At 35.8% G+C, this 16,699-nt stretch overlaps 1 protein-coding gene across 1 annotated transcript; it reads right to left on the minus strand.

Moving 5' to 3' along the window:
• LOC104771829 (pollen-specific protein-like At4g18596) lies at positions 1,460–2,521 on the minus strand. The gene is made up of 2 exons (XM_010496438.2): positions 2,228–2,521; positions 1,460–1,925 (listed from the first exon to the last, which is right to left on the minus strand). Exons 1-2 carry the CDS (start codon positions 2,403–2,405, stop codon positions 1,579–1,581), a joined length of 525 nt encoding a protein of 174 aa, XP_010494740.1. The 5' UTR covers positions 2,406–2,521; the 3' UTR covers positions 1,460–1,578.

The raw sequence follows: 16,699 nt of genomic DNA on the forward strand, positions 1-16,699 counted from the left end.
ATAAACCACAGTTCGAAGGACTGGTAAGATTTGATTATATAAAAATAATTTTATACACTTTATATATGATTATGTATGATGTTAAAATATTTTTTTTTCATACACTTAATATATTTACAGGTCTGAGTTTGCTAGACGTTATTACATAAACCATGTAATGGAGCATCAAAGTGAGAGTTCGGAGACTCAGTCTTAAAGAATGGACTCAGAAATGAAGATACATTGGCTTAATGAACTTTTTGTATATGCAAACTTTAGTATAATTTTGAATGTTTGTAGTACCAATCACAATGGTCTAAACGAAAGTATATTTATGGGTTGCTTAAAATATTATTTTAATGGTCTAAACAAAATTACATATTATATTGTCCCAAATTATTATATCAAGGTAATTAAAATTGACCGTAACAATTGTATTTAGCTCATTTAAAACTTTGTTACGGTCAATTTGGGCTTAAACTTTATAAATGGACTTTAAAATTTCAATTAAACTTTAAAAGTGGACTTTAAATTTTCAATTTATATTTTGCATATGTAGAGTAATACTATAAATAAACATTTTAATAACTATTCATTTTATTATTTTAAAAAGTAAAAAAAAAATATTTAATACAAAACTTACAAAAAAATAATGTATGCCTGAACATACGAACTAATATAAAAATTTAAAAAATTAAACAAGTTTTAAAAATATAATAAAATTTTGATTCAATATTTTAAAGAATTAAATTATTTTTTTTTCTTTTTTCTATTCAGTTTCTGCCCGCACAAGCGTGCGGGTAACTCACCTAGTTTGTTATATATACTTATACTTCTGTTACAATCTTCTAATAAAATGCTACTGTAATCGAAGATATAAAATACAAAATTTGGAATTCTTCAGTGTTGTAACTTGTAAGAGAGTGGCAAACCAAAAACCAGAAACGAAGGCCCGGGTCACCAATAATGAAAACCAAATTACGAATAATAGTAAACATACCATGAAAAACAGACAAAACGGTTTAATTATATACAAAAGTGAAAGAATATATCGAAAAGCTTATACGAGGTGTCTAACAATATTTTTTTTCATCTGAATTTTAATTAGAAACATTTGTGAAAAACAAAATCGGTGAAAACAAGGATTTCATCGCAATCTTAATCCTAAACAATGTATCACTCTTATATAACATTAAACACAGTAAAAATCAAATTAGCAAAAAAAAGGCGGTAAACTCATGGTGACATCAATTCATATTAGTGATAATAAACAACGTGATCGATTGATACCCAATCATTTATGTTTTAGATTTTTGTTCTTCTAAATTTGGTTTCTGATCTAAAAATCCAATAATTATTCTTTTGTTAAAAAAACTAATAATAGATAATTTCCTCTACCGCATGTAACCAAAGTACATTCTTTTTACTACAGAACAACAAAATATCACTGACATATCAAATTAAACAAAACCAAAACGCGTAAAAAATAATTAATGATGATATTATAAATTCATTGTAATATTGATAAACTTGATAAAATTTAAGCAAATAGTAAATCTCTTATGTCATATTTTTTTTTCTTTCTTTCTCTCTTTTCGCTTAGAATGTGACGTCAGGGACAATACCGATCTCCTTGAAAGCAGCGGCACAGTCAGCTGAAGGAGTCTTGACCATGAAACCAAGAGGGTTAACGATACGTGTCTCGTGGGAGACGATTCCGTCATTGGCTGTCAAACTAATCTTAGCGGCGTTACGTAAGTAAGCCTCTTTGCTGACGTCGCTGCAACCACTGTCTGGTGATTCGACCAAGACGAGCTCGCAAACTTCTTCCTCGTGGTCACCGGTTACTTCCATCTTGTAGCTTCCTGATTTGTCGGTAACGGCTTCTTTGGTCAATGTTACGGTTCCGTTTGTTCTGCTCCTGCACTCCAACTTCACTTTCGCACCTTCACAAACACAAAAATGTAAAAATATAATAAAAACAAGTTTAGGTTTTATCCGAAGATCTACGTATAAAATATATATATATAAATAACCCTTGCATGCATAACATGCAAGATAGTGTGCGTGCGCATACATGCATATTTATCTCGAACAATATTAAAAGTGACATGATATATATTCTTTATTAAGCGTAAAATATTGCTCTTTTCAAAAATTGCAACGGTTGCACGTGGTAGAAAAGCCATGCACACATGTATATAATAAACATACGTAAACATGGTGTTCGTAATGTGTTTATGTTTACCTTCGAGGAATTTGCTGAGACGGGTAACGAATTGGACACGGCAAGTGTCACAGTAAACTGATCCCTGGATCTGGAAACGATCCAAGTCATCAGCATCAGCGGCGGCGAAGCCGGCGAGAGAGGACAAGCAGACGGCGGAGACGATAAAGAAAGAGAAGAAGATAGCTTTGGAAGCCATTTTTTTTTTGTTAGAGATTTTTTTTTGGTTTTTGTTTTTGGTCTTCTCTTCTTTCTGATATCTCTTTTTATATTCAAACAATAAGTTGAGATATGTTTGAGAAGAGGACAACTATTCTCGTGGAGCACCGAGTTTGGTTTTATATTAGAAACCCGATTGTTATTTTTAGACTGAAACCAGAAAAGTAAAATCGTTGATTGTTGAATTTTAAAATTAGTTTCTTCTATACGTTTAGAATAAAAGAATGATTACTTTATCATAGCTTAATTATAGCATTGATTTCTAAATTTGTTCTTTGACCATCCTTTTTTACCTCGCTTTAGTGTTTTTTTTCTTAAAATTGGAAGAACTCATAACTACTAAATATACGGTCAAAACTCATACACAATAACTTTAAGCTTTGATTAGAGCACGGGGGAGAAAGATTAGACCTTGCTTAAAGAGCGAGCCATATATCTTAATTTGGGGTAGGCATATGTTCTGAATTTTCTAACCTCGAGTTGCAAAATAAACAATAATTCAGAGGAACATTAAATCTCCAAGAGTGAATAAACTCTCGACTTAGCATTGCAAATCTACAGCGGAGAAGAAACAACAATTTCATTTTCTGCCCACAAATTAAAACCAATTTTCAGAAAATTAACAAATCTCATTATGAAACATTGCTTGAATACTAATTTATTGGTTGATTTAATATTTCATAAATTCCTGAGAATTTTCCTAGACCTAGCGTTTTTAATTCCTGAATTTACAACACTTTTTAATTCCGTTTCTGCATTGCTTTTAAATTAATATTTTGATTTAGCATAATTAAAATATTAATAAGTCTATTGTGTGATCTAGAGTTTCTGTGGATTTGACCCCTAGAGTATTACAACTGCAATGCTGTTAGTACTATTAGAGTATTACAATTTGAGCATATCAAATTTTGGCGCCGTTGCCGAGGACTCTTTTAATTCACCATTAGATTAAAATTTTTGATTTTGTCTAAATTTTTCTTTTCTTATTTTACTCACACGCTTTTGTTTCTTTTCTCTTGTGTGTTTCAGGTACATGCCTAAGCTTAGAACCAGGAAAAATCCTACTAGTCCAGTTGTGAAGCTTACAAACCAAGAGTTAGGACAACTAGAGCGTGAAAACACAAAAGCAACCAAGTCAGCAAAGATGGCCAATACAATCATATTGAGACCTGATGAGGCTGGAGTTTTGAGGGATCAAGAGGGTAATGTGCGCAACAAGCAAGGCTAGAAACTTGATGCTGAAGGACGGGTTATTCAAGAAGAACTCGTCGTGGCCGAGGAGAATGCACGTTGCGTCGACCGACGCAATGATGGCATCGATCGACGCAACCATGATGGCATCGATCGACACAACCAAGAAGGCATTGACCGACGCAACCTTGGCGTCGATCGATGCAATGCCAGAGCCGGTGCGAATGGTGCGGATTTGGATGACCAACAGAACCTTCAGGGTAGACAGGACAACAATGGAGAGCTTGTTAAGACTCTTGCGGACTTGTTTAATGAGAACCGATCCGCAATTGTCCCTCCTCCATTCCCAAGGAATGATTTTGAGCTGAAGCCTGCCTACTTTGCTCTTGTTGGACAAAGGCCATTCCAGAACTTGCCACATGAGAAGCCTCTAGACCATATTGAGCACTTTGAGGATATAGTCACAAGTATCAAAGCTAATGGAGTCACAAAAGACTATCTCTACTGCAAGCTCTTCCCCTGCTCTCTTGCTGGGGAAGCTTCTCATTGGCTAAGGCAACTCAAGCCAGGATCTCTGAAGACCTGGAATGACATCAAGGTGGCATTCTTGAACTACTTCTATGATGATGTGATGTCTGATGAGTTGAGGATTAAGCTCTCCACCTTTAGACAAGGACATGCTGAATCTTACAAAGCTGCTTGGGTAAGGTTCAAAGCATACCAGAGAGACTGCCCGCATCATGGGTTCTCAGAGGTGCAGTTGATTAGTATCTTCTTCAGTGGTATTGATTGGAGGTATCAGATGGCTTTGGATGCTGCTAGTGATGGGAACTTCAAGACAAGATATCCAGATGAAGCTGAACAGTTGATTGAAAGGTTAGCATCAAGCAACAGTACTAAGAATGCGGACCTAGAGCGGAAAAGAGCACATGAAGGCCATGATTCATATCAGTTTGCTACAGTAAATGCTAAGTTGGATATAGTGCACAATCTTCTTGTGGGAAAGAAGACTGTCTATTTTGCTGAAGATGTTGAGACTTTTGAGCCAAAGCCAGAGATTACAGAAGAAGATGTCAACTATATGTATGGAGCTGGGTATCAAAATCAGACATTTGGTCAGAAGAATTCCTTCACAGAAAATCCAAACAACAACTTCACTAGGAACTATGGTTCTTCTTCTTACCAACCCCTCCCTCCACCCACTTCAGAGAGCAAGATGGAATCAATGCTTGGACAGATTTTGGAAGGTCAATAGAAGTTAACGGTGGACTTCAATGGGAAGATTGATTCTGTATACACTGAGCTAACTAGGAAGTTTGATGCATTAAACACTCATGTTAAGAAGCTGGAGAATCAAGTGATTCAGACTGCTGGGTCTGTTAAACAACAAGAAGGTTTTCTTCCTGGAAGAACTGAGTCAAACCCCAAGCATGCTTGTAATGCAATTTTGGTGAAGGAAGAAGACAACTATCCGGTAGCTGATGTTGCATCGACTGATACACAGCAGCATCGATCGATGCAACCACCATCCAGCATCGATCGATGCAGCTGTTGCATCGATCAACACACCCCACGAACAGCTTCGGTTTCTCTTCCAGTTCCACCATCTGATTCAAAAAAGCTTATAAGCCTAAGGTTCCTTTTCCTAAGCCTAGGAGGTCTAAGCAGGAGACTGAAGAAGCTAGATGCAAGGCTATGATGGACAATGTGATGATTGAGATGCCTTTGATTGATGCAGTCAAGTTTTCTCCTGGGATTAAGCGGTATGTGAAGAGAATGGTTACTAATGGTTTGAGTCCTGAGGAAGGAGCTCTGCTAACCAAGGATGTCAGCGCGATTCTGTTGAAGCAGCCTCCACCGAGGAAGAAAGAACAGAAGCAGGAAGTGGTTCTCTCTAAGGAAGTGAGTGCAATGATTCAGAGTAGGATTGCAGAGAAGTTACCAGATCCTGGAAGTTTTGTACTTGATTGCTCTATCTCTGCAGAACGGTTTGCTCACTCTCTTTGCGATCTTGGCTCTAGTATCAATTTAATGCCACATTTCTGTTGCTGTGAGACTTGCGATGACAGATTTCAAGCCGACTAAGATATCTCTTATCTTAGCTGATCGATCCCGCAGAATTCCTGAAGGTGTTTTAGAGGATATTCCAATCAAGATTGGAGATTGCATGATTCCCACTGACATTGTGGTGCTGGAATATGACAAAGAGCCTAGTGATCCTCTCATCTTAGGACGCTCATTCTTGGCTACAGCTGGTGCTATCATAGATGTAAAGAAGGGACACATATCTCTGAATGTGGATGATTTGGTCATGAACTTTGAGATGGACAAGCTGAGAAGAGCTCCTACTATTGATGGTCAGACATTTTCTGTGGAAATTGGTTTTGATGATGATCCGCTCATAGAGCTTCATGGAGACATTACTGCTGGGTATGTCGAAGAGTTGGAGCCTGTTGAGGAAGTGAGTAAGCAAGCTGTTAAGCTTGAAGATTGGAGTGGAGATCATATAATCAGTACTAGAGACCATGATGAGGTTCTGATCCATGATAAGTCGATGGTAGATGATGTTTTTGTAATGGAAACACGGAATGCTGAGGAAAGTTGTAGAATCATTGAAGAAACACGAGTTGCAGGCTCAGCATCGATCGATGCAGCTGTTGCATCGATCCACACACCTCCACGAGTCAACCTGGACTTGTCCAAAATCACAAATTCTCAAGTTGATTCCTTAGCTGCAAGTCCTAGACCAGTTGTCAAGCTGAAATCTCACCATTCCACAGTCAAGAACCCACAGGTAAGGCCAAGGTATGCATCTTCTTCACCCAAACCTTCTCCATTCATCAATAAGAATTTCAAAGATACAAAAATTGTTTTGCAGTTAACCAAGCCACGAGATTATCGTAGAGCGTTTGTTTCTTCTATTGATGATTTTGCAGGACATAAAAGAAAGCCACCCATACCTAAGTCCCGCNAAAGAAGGGACACATATCTCTGAATGTGGATGATTTGGTCATGAACTTTGAGATGGACAAGCTGAGAAGAGCTCCTACTATTGATGGTCAGACATTTTCTGTGGAAATTGGTTTTGATGATGATCCGCTCATAGAGCTTCATGGAGACATTACTGCTGGGTATGTCGAAGAGTTGGAGCCTGTTGAGGAAGTGAGTAAGCAAGCTGTTAAGCTTGAAGATTGGAGTGGAGATCATATAATCAGTACTAGAGACCATGATGAGGTTCTGATCCATGATAAGTCGATGGTAGATGATGTTTTTGTAATGGAAACACGGAATGCTGAGGAAAGTTGTAGAATCATTGAAGAAACACGAGTTGCAGGCTCAGCATCGATCGATGCAGCTGTTGCATCGATCCACACACCTCCACGAGTCAACCTGGACTTGTCCAAAATCACAAATTCTCAAGTTGATTCCTTAGCTGCAAGTCCTAGACCAGTTGTAAAGCTGAAATCTCACCATTCCACAGTCAAGAACCCACAGGTAAGGCCAAGGTATGCATCTTCTTCACCCAAACCTTCTCCATTCATCAATAAGAATTTCAAAGATACAAAAATTGTTTTGCAGTTAACCAAGCCACGAGATTATCGTAGAGCGTTTGTTTCTTCTATTGATGATTTTGCAGGACATAAAAGAAAGCCACCCATACCTAAGTCCCGCCCTGGTCCTGTTCCTCACATACTTGGCAGACCTAATTCATCTACCACATATACACCCCCATGGATGATGAGAAATTCCTCTCTAAGGCATTCACTTTCATGTTCTGATCCACCAGATGCCTGAGCTCCAACACAGTCAAGCTAATGACTGAAAACAAGCGCTTAGTAGGAGGTAACCCACTCATAAATTTTTCTTTTCCACTTAAATTGAGTCATTTTTATTCTTGCTTTGAGTCAGTTTGAATTTGTATTGAATTATGAACTTCTATCTATCATGTTGCGTTTAATCTTGTGTTTGAGTGATTCTTAGCAGTGCTAACATCCAAGGAATGAGAAAAACAAAAACAAATCGCAGCTAGCTCAGGAGTTATGTTTGAATTCTCTGCATCTGCAGAGTGCATCGACCAACACACTGCCAGCATCGGTCGACACAGAACATCCGGATTGGTAACACGTTTTTGTTCACAATTTCAATACTTATTCGTTTTTGTTTATTCTTTTTTCACCAATCTCTTACTTGATAACATTGGGGACAGTGTTGTTTAAGTCTGGGGGAGGCAGTTACTAACTACGTTTTTGTTTTTGAGAGTTAGTCGAAAAAAAAAAAATTTGTTTTATTGAGTCAAAATTTTGTTAGGAACTATGATTTTTTGTTTTAGAGTACTGCCTTGATTGATTAAGCTGCAGATTGAATCCAGAATCCGACTAATGAAAAATCCAAACGCTGACCAGTGAACCAGAGACATCCAAGTTTCCAACATAATCCACAAAAGCTTGAGGTAATTTCTACGCTTTTCTTTTTTACCTCATCAAGGAGGTTGATGTTCATAGGGCTTGACTCCTTGTTCATACCTGACAATTAAGATTTTAGAAAAGAAAAAATTGGTACTCCTCTCCTTATTTAAGTTTAAAAGATTTTTCCTGAGAGCTTTATTCAAAAAAAAAAAAAAAAAAAGAGAATAAAAGATGAGATGATTTTGATCAGTTTAGAGGGATAGGTAAATTACCTGTGACCCCATTATTCTACTCTTGAGACAAATGATCACACAAAGCTTGGAAGCAAGGGGTAGGTAAATTACCGATGACCCCATTATTCGCCTACACCTTTGATAAAAAAAGAAAAAAATAAAGCAAAGCTCAAAGGAAGATAAGAATAGAATAAGTCTAGGGGAGAGAAAAAGTACCACTGGCATTAAAGATATTGTCTTGCTTGTTATGGTATTGTACGGGAATGAGTCTAGAAGGTTCTTGACATTGATCAAATTTTATGAGACCCATCGATGAAGGCTTAATGGAAGATGTTGTGGAATTTGGGTTGCTACAAATGCCAACGGAGAAGTACATGGGGGTTCGATTTGGACTTATCTGCTAAGCATATGAATTATGGTTTGGATGATCATGACATTACTTTAAAAAGAAAAGAAGTTTCCGTGTTTTCAAACCTCTTTCACAGGTGAAGCTGCTGTTTTGCTTGAGGGCAAGTAAAGGCTAAGTCTGGGGGAATCCGGTGGATCAGAGAATGAAAGTGAAATTATGCAGGATGGATCTTTAGAAACCATCAAGATGATCCACTTGTGTGGGGAGTTTCTAGATAAATTATGCAGGATCCCCACTAGAGGCAGAAACTAAAGGACTCTTGGTAGCAATACAACAGGCTTGGATCAAAGGATATACATGTATTGTTTTTGAGGGTGATTGTGAGACTTTAATCAAAATGGCTAATGGCTTACACTTGAATGCTTCACTAACAAATCTTCTACAAGATATAAGATTTTGGGCATCAAAATTGCACCATACTACCTTTATTTTTACAAAGAGAGAATGTAACAGAGTTGCACATGCTTTAGCTAAATTTGGATGTAATGACAAATTGTATTATTCTGATTCTGTGTTAAAGCCAATTTGGCTCCTTGATACTCTTTGTAATGATTTTCCTTAAAGTCAATATATATTTTCAATTTGTGGAAAAAAATAATAATCTAATATCTTATATGCAATAAGCTAGATAATGAGTTGTTATACATGATTTGAGAAAAATGTTACTTTAGGATCTTTTCTTTTTGTAATCGTATTGTGCTGCATCAGCAATCAACGACAACAAATTATACTGTAACTTATTTGAGTTGCGTGTCAAGTATGTGGAAAGTAACTCAACGTTTTCGTTTTTGTAAAAATAGCCGTAGAAACTACTATAATTGTCACTGTTTTTTTTTCCGGCGACACCGGCAGCACCGATAATTTACTTCTCTAAAGTATATTTTGTTGATGTTAAGTTTTCAGTCACCAAATGTAGTTGTAGCGATGCAGCTCTCCGATGTTGAATTTCGTCTCTCACCTCTCACCTTATTGGTAGATTAGGAATTTGTTTTTAATTTTAATCATTATATATATATATATATATATATATATATATATCTGAAACAACTCCATCCATTTTTTTTTTATAATATATAATTAAACATCACATGCTACTTATTAAACCAACAACATGAACATCACTAACCACCCATAATACCAATAAAATGCACATTGTAATACATATAACTATACTCATCTCTAATATATATGATCAACACAATATCATTCCTAACCATTCTATCCAACAACCTAACATGCTTCTATACAAGGTTCCAACATTAATAACATATTCAAGACTAACAACACATAACTGAGACCCTAGATCATCCTCCTCCTCATTGCCATGATTCCACGACAAATCACAAACAACAATTAAGATGCGTGAGTATTATCACAAATACTTAGTGAGGCAATCCTCCCATCTACCAGGCTATACATACAAGCGAAAAGACAAACACAAACAACACAAAAGCAAGCACTACTTGTGTCGATCGATGCAACCTCCAAATCCCTAGCTGCGTCGATCGATGCAACGCCTCCTGCGTTGACCGATGCACTCCTTGCATCGACGGATGCACTCCTTGCATCGACCGATGCAACGTCCATCATGTCCATCAAATCCCTAACTGCATCGACCGATGCACACCTTGCATCGATTGATGCAGTCGCGCAAATCATCACAGAACAAGATTTCCATCGACTTCTCTTGGCTTCGTGATGCCGAATACATCCTCCAAACACCACCAAACTCAAGGAAAACACTCACAAACAATCACATAAGCAATCAACACCCAAAAGCACACAAAAACACACATCTAATCCCTTAGATAAGCCATGGTCCCGCACTCACCTCTTAAACAAGTTGATCCAACGAAGAACAATGAGAAACACACCACAACAAGCTCTCCACCATGTACTTAGCCACAGATCTCCACACCTACAGAAGAATCTCTCAAGAACAAGCCCCAAATGTCACAAAACCTCACATGAAATCTTTCTCTTCTTTCTAACTCTTTAGGAACGACAAAGTGGCTAAAAACTCACCCTAGGCATCGAGTTCCCCTTATATACTCGAGCCCTAGGTTTCCATCCTCCAAACCGAACTAAACCAGAGACAATAGAACTAACTGAGCACAAACCAAACCTTGCATCAACCGATGCACATATTGCATCGATCAATGCACTTCCTAAATCGGGATTCCGGTTTACGAGCATTACAATATATATATATATATATATATATTAATTTTCTAATTTTAATAATCTTAATTGTACAATTAACTCATTTAACCCACTAGCGATGACCTATACAATTGTTATCAACAATTTTCCTATAAATAGCAAATACCTCACTAAACGCCCTCGTATATCAAATTTCTCATAAAAACATCTATTGGAATTTTATCATATTTTATAAGAAACTAATACATTTTATTTCTTATCTTTAGCTATCTTTATAACCTACTATTTTTTATATATTGTTATGCTCTTGAATGTTCCCTAATGATTCCCAAAATTTAGTCATGTGTTATTTTCAATTTTAATGAATAATATCAATTAATTTTAACTAATGACATAATTTCTGACTTGTGTTTTAATTATCTCTAAAACATAGAAATATTCCTGCATATTTGTTTTCTATATTGAGGTAATATTTTGTCTTCTACATATGCACCTTTTGATGAAGAGGAAGAGGAAACCAAGAATAAAAATGAACACATTGATTTTTATTATGAAGATGATGAAAATTTTGAAATACTGGTGTTGTCCAAGCACTTCTTTTCAAAGAATATTGCATATTTTTGTCTATATTGAGGTGATCTTTTGTCTTCTACATATGAACATTTTGATGAAGAAGAAGAGGAAACCAAGAATATAAAGACCATATTGATTTTTTTTATGATGATGGTGAAAATTTTAAATTACTTTTATTGGCCAAGCATTTATTTTCAAAGACTATTGCATGAAAACGAAGGATAATTTTGAATCTCCATTTTTTAAAATCTGAAAGTTTAAAATAATAGCCACGATATGTGTACAAGAGTGTTGCGATAGGAAAATATATGTCTAGATAAACAGTAGTTTTACTAATGTGGTTGTGAGATGTTACAAAAACCTCATATGTTTACTTTATATAATAAAAAAAAATTGTATATAATAAAAAATTGTCTCTCCCACTAACCAATCAAAAAGAGCTCTCTCATCATCTTATATAATAAAGTAGAGAACCACGCTAAAACTTTCTCTCAGAGACTGCATATAAGCAACTGAGAGGTTGCCACCTGTCCAAATCTATGTTATCTTTTTTTTTTTGTATTAAAATACTCTATTTAAAATATTTAAAATAATAACTAAATCAAAAACAAATTAACTAAACAAATGAAATTTTAAAAGATTAAAAACAATACTATGAGTTTTTTTTTTAAATAATAATATGATTCAATTTTTAACAGAAAAATGATCATACTTCAAAATTTTGAATGTATTATTTAGTTTTAGAATGAATGTAAAACGAATATTTTATTTAAAAATAAAAATAAAGACGTCTAAAATAAATACTTAAATCTTGACGGTGTGATATTCCAATCTAACCGAATAAATGAAATAACAATGGCCATTATAGAGTAGTCGTTAAAAAAAAAATTACAATAACATATAACCTACATATGAGTCAATATAACAACAACATCCCCAAAGTAACAAACGACTAAAAAAAAGATAAACCAGCATCTGTAACAAAACTAAACATTACCAATGGACGCTATTCTCTCTACGCAATGCACTATGAAGCAAGCTCAATGCCAACAAAGGCACACACCCACCTCATTTTAAAAATCAAAAACTGACAAGAAAGCAACATCAGCTACACAATTTCATATTCCAATGACCACATATTACAACCAAACAATCCACATTTCAGAAACATAACCAATTTTTATATTACATTCCATAAATAATTTGACAGAATACACACAGCTATCCTATTATTAGGACCAGCCAACCCACAACCACAAAATGGCTTCTTTGAAATCGAATACCACAATCCAAATGCAACAAAAACACTTGATGTGGAAACCGTAATATAAGACCTAAAAATGACACAAAGACAAGCCATCCAAAATGAATATATTTAATGTTCAACTTGTCTTCAAGATATACAAATAATTCAAAATAACAATAATCTATTTTGTAGTCACAAATTCCACAGTAAATGTATTGCATTTTGGTTAGATTACAAAATCACATGCCCTAATTGTAGAATACAAATATTATAAACTGTAATACAATTTAAAATTCAATAAACCAAACATCAATAATATAATAATATTTAAACTATTAAAAGAGTTTTTAAATTGTTCATAATTTAGAAAAGGTTAAACTGATCATCTAAAATTAACTATATAGTTAATGAATATAAATAAAACAATTCCAAAACCCTAATGACTTTTAACTAAAAAAAAAAGTCTCTCGATACAAATAAATTTTGTTGGTATACTCTTCACATTGTAAAGTCTCTCAAAAAAATTGAAAAAAATTTAACTAAGTCTTAATGGCTTTTAACCAAAAAACCAAACTAATATAACAATTTTGTGCGTTGCACGAGACTCAACCTAGTATTAGATAGAATAGAGTATATGTCTAATAGTTAGTTTTTTTATAGTTGTATTTAAAAGTTTATACATACATTATAAATTAGTTACTAAAATTAACAAATTTATGTAATGCAACAATGAAGTTCCAAATTTGAAAACACAATAAACAAATTTATGTATATCCAGATTTGTTGAAAACACAATTAAAAACCTAAATAATTAAAAAATTCAAGCAAAAACCAAAAATAACAAACCCTACTACCAGGGGATCTCTCCCTAGTATTATACCTCTCCCTAGTATTATATAAAGCAAGAGAATACCTTTCTATATACGCAGGATTTTACAAAACAATATTTCTAAATTTACAATTAGTGATTTCATTAGTTCTTTAGTATAAGTAAATGTTTTATTTTTTATTTTTGTGCACCTAAGATTTCATTCATACCAAAAAGATACAAGGAGACATAAGCATAATCGGACAACATCCGACTCGCAAGCTTGAAAGATAAGCAGATGAGCAGGCATAACTTGAACATAGAGACACAAGCTTGACAAAACTTGATAGGATACCAGGAATGTTAAACCAAACTATCACAAGAAAACTAAAGATAGAAAAATCGTTCGACAAATAACCAACATCTGGTAAGAAGATAGTCACTAATATATAAAAATATTGTGACGTTAAGATGAGAGACGAACCAACAGAGATGGTTCTAGGCTGGAAGCAACTTGGACCTGCCTCCGACACAGAGAGGAGGCTGCCAGAGAAGTATCCGGTAAACAACCTTCGCCAGAAAAGGATGAAAATCTGTAACATCCGTGAACCAATTTTATAGTTTTTGAAGTGGGTGTCGATCGACACCAAGGAGAATGCGGGTTTACATAGAGTTGTGATATGCTCAAATTGTAATACCCTAAAGGTACTAACAGCCTTGCAGTTGTAATACTCTAGGGGTCGAATCCACAGAGACTCTAGTTCACACAATAGACTTATTATTCTTTTAATTATGCTAAATCAAAAATATTAAATTAAAGACAATGCAAAATAGAATTTAAATGTGTTGTAAATTCAAGGGATCAAAGAGCTAAGCCTAGGGAATTTCTCAGGAATTTATGGGAAATTAAATCAATCAAATAATTAGGATTCAAGCAATTAAATATCAGATCTAGAACTCTAAACACACTTGTAAAATAAATCAGTTCTCACTGCAAATATTATCTAAATTTAAAACCAGAAAATCCAAATCTCTTTGCAATATTATAGGTAATAAATCAGCTTTAAAAACAAGTTTAGATTGTTCACAAAATTATTAAATCAAATCTCTTTGCAAGAAATAGTTTTGTTCATCAAAGGTTTAATTAGGAAAACAATTATATTCTCATATCAATTTATTTCCCTAAGATAATAATTCTAGGTGATCAATCAAGAATTATTGTGAAGAACAACCAAGGATGAAGATCATAAAAGATAATGAATCCTAAAATTAACAGATCTAATAAACCATAAAAACCCTATGAAAAACCCTAAACCTAACAAGCAAACTACTCAAACATGTTTAATAAAGCACAAAACATCTTTCTGAATAATAAGCAATTGATATTAAGAAGTAAGAAAGGGAGTTCAAGAATCTTCTCTCTACAAATGAAATCAGATCTATCTCTCCAAAGCTCTCAATATCTCTTCTGGTTGCATAATAAAACTTAGGTCTAAACAATGACCATAAAAATCCTATAAATACTCTAAAACACGTCTTGGGCCTTAATTGCAAATAAGGAAAACTTGGGCTTATTTTGTAATTCTTCTAAAGCTTGTGGAGATAACTTCCGTTTGTCTTTGTGGCACCTGCATCGATCGATGCTGATATTGCATCGGTCAATGCAAAGTCTTGATAACGTCTCCAAGCTTCGTTGATCAGCCTTCATGCTTTGATTATGCTCCAAATCATCCTCTTTTAGCTCCTTTATGTTCTATCCGTGCCTATGAGTACCTAAACCTATAAAGACTCAAAAATCACTTAGAAAACAAATCAAAAGACTCAAAAAGCACACTTATACCATGGTTAAAAACCACAAAAACCATGATATATCAACTCCCCCACACTTAGCCTTTGCTTGCCCTCAAGCAAAACAGAAACTTAGGCCTATGGAAGAGGTTTGAAAACATGGAATTCACTCAACTGCATGTAACTGTTTTTCGTNATTGTTCACAAAATTATTAAATCAAATCTCTTTGCAAGAAATAGTTTTGTTCATCAAAGGTTTAATTAGGAAAACAATTATATTCTCATATCAATTTATTTCCCTAAGATAATANGTAACTGTTTTTCGTACTCTTCATCGCCTTGATCTTCAGAACTTACTTCTTATACTTTGTCAATTGAAAAGCATCAACATTCCTTACTCAAATCCCACAATCCTCTCGAATCTCCAGTCTCACCATTGTCATCTCATTAAATAAATTAAAGCAAATACAGGTGAGTTCTTACCTTGGTGTATCCATCAGTGGCATATGGACTCTCTTCAGGCCAAGACATTCTTCATACATCTCCTTTCCTCTCCCTTTTCTCACTTCCATTTTTTTTCATTTTTTTTTCATCAAAGGTGTAAGCGAATACCGGGGTCATCGGTAATTTACCTACCCCTCGCTTCCAAGCTTTGTGTGATCATTTGACTCAAGAGTAGAATTGTGACAACCCGTCCCGCGGACCCCACTAGCCCACCGCTAGCTGCCCCAACGGACCGTCTGTGGACCCTGCTAGCCCACTGCTAGCCGGCCCAACAGACCCCAAGCTGGCCCTGCAGGGCATCGATCCTAACCCATCACTGTGGATATCCCAATCCACCAGTAGGTTATTGGTGCGCCAGGCGTTCCTCGAACCCTGGTCCCTCACCCTTTAACAACCTTCCCACAGGACAAGCTGTCACCAATTGACCTGCAGATCAATTGGTGACAGCTTGTCCTGTGGGAAGGTTGTTAAAGGGTGGGGACCAGGGTTCGAGGAACGCCTGGTGCACCAATAACCTACTGTGGATTTGGATGAATAGTTCCATTTGCCCAGTGAGGGGTTAGGATCGATGCCCTGCAGGGCCAGCTTCGGGCCTATGGGGGCAAGCTAGTGGTGGGCTAGTGGGGTCCGCGGGATGGGTTGTCACATAAAAAACGATTTTTATTGTAACAACCTGTCCCGTGGACCCCACTAGCCTCACTGCTAGCCGCCCCAACGGACCCCAAGCTGGCCCTGCAGGGCATCGATCCTAACCCCTCACTGGGCAAATGGAACTATTCATCCAAATCCACAGTAGGTTATTGGTGCACCAGGCGTTCCTCGAACCCTGGTCCCCACCCTTTAACAACCTTCCCACAGGACAAGCTGTCACCAATTGATCTGCAGATCAATTGGTGACAGCTTGTCCTGTGGGAAGGTTGTTAAAGGGTGGGGACCAGGGTTCGAGGAACGCC

The sequence above is a fragment of the Camelina sativa genome, chromosome 20 (assembly GCF_000633955.1).
Source record: "Camelina sativa cultivar DH55 chromosome 20, Cs, whole genome shotgun sequence".
NCBI lineage: Eukaryota > Viridiplantae > Streptophyta > Magnoliopsida > Brassicales > Brassicaceae > Camelina > Camelina sativa.

Bases quoted from the DNA above. Each gene is read 5' to 3' on its own strand.
- LOC104771829 (XM_010496438.2), bottom strand. From the start codon at position 2,405: ATGGCTTCCAAAGCTATCTTCTTCTCTTTCTTTATCGTCTCCGCCGTC. The intron at 1,926-2,227 runs GTAAACATAAAC...GTGTTTGTGAAG, and splicing joins TCTCAGCAAATTCCTCGAAG to GTGCGAAAGTGAAGTTGGAG.